This window comes from Stylophora pistillata, chromosome 14, assembly GCF_964205215.1.
Source record: "Stylophora pistillata chromosome 14, jaStyPist1.2, whole genome shotgun sequence".
Classification (NCBI taxonomy): Eukaryota; Metazoa; Cnidaria; class Anthozoa; order Scleractinia; family Pocilloporidae; genus Stylophora; species Stylophora pistillata.
This window is the reverse complement of record NC_142532.1, coordinates 3,197,123-3,202,322: the sequence shown is the minus strand read 5'-3', so window position 1 is coordinate 3,202,322 and position 5,200 is coordinate 3,197,123. Positions and strand designations below refer to the sequence as shown.

The 5,200-nt window shown below is 38.6% G+C and overlaps 1 protein-coding gene across 1 annotated transcript; it reads left to right on the top strand.

Moving 5' to 3' along the window:
• Positions 1-144: 144 nt before the first annotated feature.
• LOC111345827 (uncharacterized) lies at positions 145-2,714 on the top strand. Its single transcript, XM_022953115.2, has 2 exons — positions 145-629; positions 1,489-2,714. Exon 2 carries the CDS (start codon positions 1,569-1,571, stop codon positions 2,394-2,396), a length of 828 nt encoding a protein of 275 aa, XP_022808850.2. The 5' UTR covers positions 145-629; positions 1,489-1,568; the 3' UTR covers positions 2,397-2,714.
• Positions 2,715-5,200: the final 2,486 nt, after the last annotated feature.

Below are 5,200 nucleotides of genomic sequence, written 5' to 3'. Positions count from 1 at the left end.
CATTTAGTGGGTTTTGACTGTTTCTCAGCTGACGCGCGGAAGTTTAGTGGTGAACAATAAAGACAACTATCGGTCCGATAGTTGCCCTTTGGAAATTTGATGTTATTAAAACTAGCATATTTGCCCTCAAAGTTTCGCTTCTTGGGAAAATATTTGTTTTAAGAACATCAAATTTCCGCGGGTCAACTATCAGTCGATAGTTCCTCGACAGAACCACTCTATTGTTTAGGTATTACATCCTGTTTCACTATCGTCAATCTGCTTAAAGGCGAATAAACGTATTGAAATCAAAATTGATTTTATTTAAGCTCGGCTTACTGAACTAGAAGTCTACTGTAAGATGCTTAGCGTGAACGCTATATTAGTCGCTCAAATTTCTAAAGATATGCGTCAGCAACTAAAATTAGATTCATTAAACATGGGTGCATTTTGTGACAAATCTTAGCAATGACCAGTGTCAGCCGCAAAGCTACACCGGACGACTACAGGTCATTCTGATTTTTCAGTCGTCATTAACGAGGTACTTTTGGTTGAAAGTATCATTCTCAGCGAACCCTTGCAGACGGTTCACCAACACTGCAGAGACCTGAAAATTTTCGCAAAACGCACAACATTGGAGTAATATCAAGGTGAGAAAAAAAGTCTAATTTTCTATTTTAATCTAGCCTTTTGAATTCTCTCAAACAGGCGTGTAAGGACAGTGACCGCTGAATGGTCCTGATAAAGACGAAATGCCCTTGGCTCTTAGAATTTCTAAGATAACGACTTAATTTTTAGAAAGCAATTGTATTATTTGAGTGAACAGTTCTGTAATGTCTACCCTGAAATGGTAATTTCAAAAACTGAAAACCACTTCTAACTTCCGCCTCCAACTCATGTTGTGCTTTTCGTGTTGTTTCGCTTCTCGTCTGTCTTCGCCCTTTAGAATGATAATTTTGCCATGAACATTAAGACTACGTAGCTATGACTTTCTTATTTACTGGACCAGGTAAAAAAATCGCATGAGCGTATCCTTTTATGAAATCTAACACAGAATAATTTCAGAACCTTTGCCTTATCAAACTTCACTGCTCGTAGTTTATATCTTGTAATTCGATACGATGGAATTGTTGTCTTCAGGGATAACTACCTGTAATGAATTTATTCCCTTTCTCGATTTACAACATTGGCTTAAGTGAATGACCGAGTTTTAACTAGAATTTTAGAGTTTTGTCCGTAACACAACGGAGAACATACACACAACTCCGACTAATAAAATCACATCACGTGACTAACAACGTTAACTAAGGGGGTCCTCTGAATTCTGCACACTACTTGGAAAAAAATTCCAAAGTTACACATTATTGAATCGTTGTCGCTCAGTGCCTCTTAATAATTGTGAGCTTAAAATAATTCACCGCAACCAAAACAGCATTTCCCTTCACTGTGAAGCGTAACTTATATTTACGATGTACATCTCATAAAAAGTTATACTATGATTATTTTTAGGGAACAGCAGTCTACAAGGAGATCAGTGTATTTTGTTACAAGAACGAAGTGATTGAATAGATTTTTCTTGAAGATTTTCGATGACAACTCGATTGGATATAGACGAGCGTGCACCACTTAGGCACTACTCAAGTTTTTGCCTACTTAATTCAGACGAAGACAGGCGAAGGAAAAGATCCATCAAACCCTGGGCTGTAGGCTTTGGCTTGCTGTTACTATGGGATGTTGGTGGAACATGTTTGTTCACGATTCGCAGTGTGACTTGTATCACAGAGAATTCCACTTTCTATTTTTGTGAGAAAAACGCGGCTTTTCCATTTTCCGAAGAACTAGCGATAACATGGCTTGCTACACACTCTATCTTCTTAATCATCGTCATCTTTGCCCTGCAGAAAGTTCCAGAGTTTCTTGGATACAAAACCATCTTAAATCAGCTAAAATTTCTTCCCTCCTACTGGACTCTGATGATACTTTTACTTATATCCTTGACCAGATACGCCAAGCTTGCTATTTTTTCCAAATCCATCGATTCCTGGATAATATTAATGGCTTTGGCGTTTAACTATTTTCTGAGAACTACATTTGCTGGTTTCCTAAACTATACTCAGTTGAATTTTCTGAAGCGTCAGTATCCCAGTTATATCTTTGTGTTGTCAAAGCTTACCGTTCTGGTGCTATTCGGTATTTCTCTACTCAACCTGCTCGCCACCATTTTAGAACTTACTGTAGAAGTTCATAAGGTGCATAGGACCATAGATGCAAAACGTTCGGTGCATTTTGAAATGATAAACGATCTTCTGCGTGAGTTTGGTACAACCACTTTCAGATTCAAATTGACGAGTTTCTTTTGGCAGAAACTTTTCACTGATGATAAGAATATTCTTTCCAACCAAGCACCTTTACGGTGATAACATGGATGTAAATGTTAGGTTTCCTGTGCACTAGGCCTAGTCTCCGCTGAGGTTTTGCCATTCGACACCTGGTGAAGCCTCGGCGCACATGTGTTTTTATCGCTTGATTTTTCGCCTTTATTCTTCGGTTATGGATTGTTTTAAATTGACTCACATCAAAGGAATAGAACATTGCGGAATCATTAGGATATTGTAGCAGTTTTCAGGGTTACAGACAAGGACACGAGCTCGTTTGTAAGGATTTTTCACACGGTATTGTATTCGAACAGTGTGTTAGACATAGTTGATCCAGTCAAATAAAACGTGGAATTGACACCGAATTGACGGCTGTTACAATGGATGATAGAGCAGCTAAAACAGAAATCCCATGTGACGCAGTTTTCGTGTAAGTGCCGAAATTAATCCGAGATTACCTCACCACGCTCTGTGATTGGTCCAGAAAACTCTCCCTCCTTTCGCAACCTGAATGAGACTCAAAGCTAAACCCAATCGGGATTTGTGCCCTCGCGTGTTCCCGCTTATTGCAGTTTGCCTGTTTTCACTTGTAATTCTGTTTGGTTCTTTATGATAATTTCCTCTTCTTTGATTGGCCGATGTGAGAACTTTGGCTTTGGCTATTACTTTCTCTCTATACCAACGACAGAGAAAATGGCTTTATTCAACGAATTGCAAAAGTTTTTTCCCCATCTGGTCAGAAATACACATGGTATAATATTCGTGTCATGAACGGGTTTAACTGAATCCTGATAACCCAATTTCATTTCATCTTTATTACTGAGACCAAATAAATTTTAATTTGTTGTTTTCTCTCTTCCTTACATATAAATCCCCTGATGAGTGGGCGACCACGAAACAGGCTTGTAGGGATGAACTTGTAGTTTACTTGTCTTTTTCCTCCCACAAAATATATATATATATATATATGTAAGGAAGAGAGAAAACAACAAATTAAAATATATATTACAACCCAGCACTGCCAAACATCCACAAAATCCTCAAGGAGCACCATCAAATACTCTTGACATCGTCCAACACACAGGCCATATTCAAAGAAACACCTCTCGTTGCCTATCGAAAAGGGCGTAATTTAACACAGATGCTTACCTACAAAAGACTGCGATCGCCGATAACCGCTGACACAACCCCCTCCACTGATGAATCTCCACACGATATAAGCAATCCACACATTCAAGTTCCATCTGACACTACCTGTACAATCTGTGGTCGATCATTCAAAACTAACAAAAATCTCAAAATTCATTTTTCTCATAAACATAAAAAGCAGAAACCATTGCAATCCACTAGTCCCGGATTCTGGCCCTGTAGGGCTGACATAAGATGCAACTGCTGCAAAACATACGGGCAATTTACAGGGTCAGTTGAAAGCAGCACTACAGGAGAAACGATAACACTGCGACAACACACGTCATGCAAGACTAGCAATGTGATATACCTGATAGAATGCAGCAAATGTAACGATCAGTACGTAGGCGAGACAGGTCACCCAATTCACCACCGTGGCAATCAGCACCGTAGCGACATCAAGGGTGAACATAAAAACATACCCTCTGTCAGACATTTTAAGAACTGTGGAGTCGACCATCTTAAACTTACGGTTATTGAAAAAGTTAGAAGTCAAAATCAAGAAATCAGAAAAGCAAGAGAAAATTATTGGATTTTAAGACTCAATCCTACTATCAATAAGCTTACTACATGAATTATAACTACTTTAACTCATCTATTTTAGACGCCAGGACACGTTTCGCTGTTATCTATTCTATTTTTATATTATTACGTCATGACATGTTTACTGTTGACACGAATTTTACATTTGAATATTGCTCATGTAATTAGTGTGCTCCTGAGGAAGACCGAGACGGTCGAAACGTCGAGCTAATAAACCAACAAAGCTACATTGGAATTGGCCTCTTGACCATTACATTTCTGCTCTTATATATATATATATATAAACGTAAAAAACCTTATCCTTGAATCCTTCAATCGGAGAGTGCTCTACAATCATGGAGCTTTGTAAACAATTATATAGGAAAATAAAAATTAAAACTTCGCACTACAGATCTGTTTGGAAAGGGTTAAAATTCCTCTCTCATCTCATGAGAGAGGACTTTTAACCCTTTCCAAACAGATCTGTAGTGCGAGGTTTTAGTGCGAGGTTTTAATTTTTATTTTCCTATATAATTGTTTATATATATATATAACTGTAGACAGTACTTTTCTTTTTTTTTTCAATCAATGTTTTATTTACAGAGGTAGTTGATTACTTACAATGATTGATTATAATAATTGGATAATTTAGATACGGTGATTGGGATCACAACAAATCAGGGGAAATTACATTTGATAGTAAATAACAAAACATCTGAAGGTGAATACCGCTGTGCGGTGCGGCGCATTGGGGAACTAATGCATTACTAGGGGTTCATTGTTCGTAGCTTGTGGACGAGTTGGATTACATTAAAGGCGTAAGTGCTAGTTGTTCAGGAAAGGTTTCATATTCTTTACACTATTTACAGGTGGGGGGGGAGCCTCTGCACAGTGCACCAATTAAGGAGACCAGACGAAGGGGCTTGTTGGGTGGGGGGGGGGATTTAAATCTTTATTAAAAGTTGCAGATTCGCGAAGGAGCACAGGACATTCCGGTAAGCCCGGAATGTGGTTAAGATGGTGCGAGGTGCAATGTGAAAGGCGGCTGTTATGTTTTGGCGAATGCGGGTCTTAATTTTAGAGATAATGGTTTGAGCGGATGGCCGTTTAGATTCGAAAGTGTCGAGGTTCCGGGC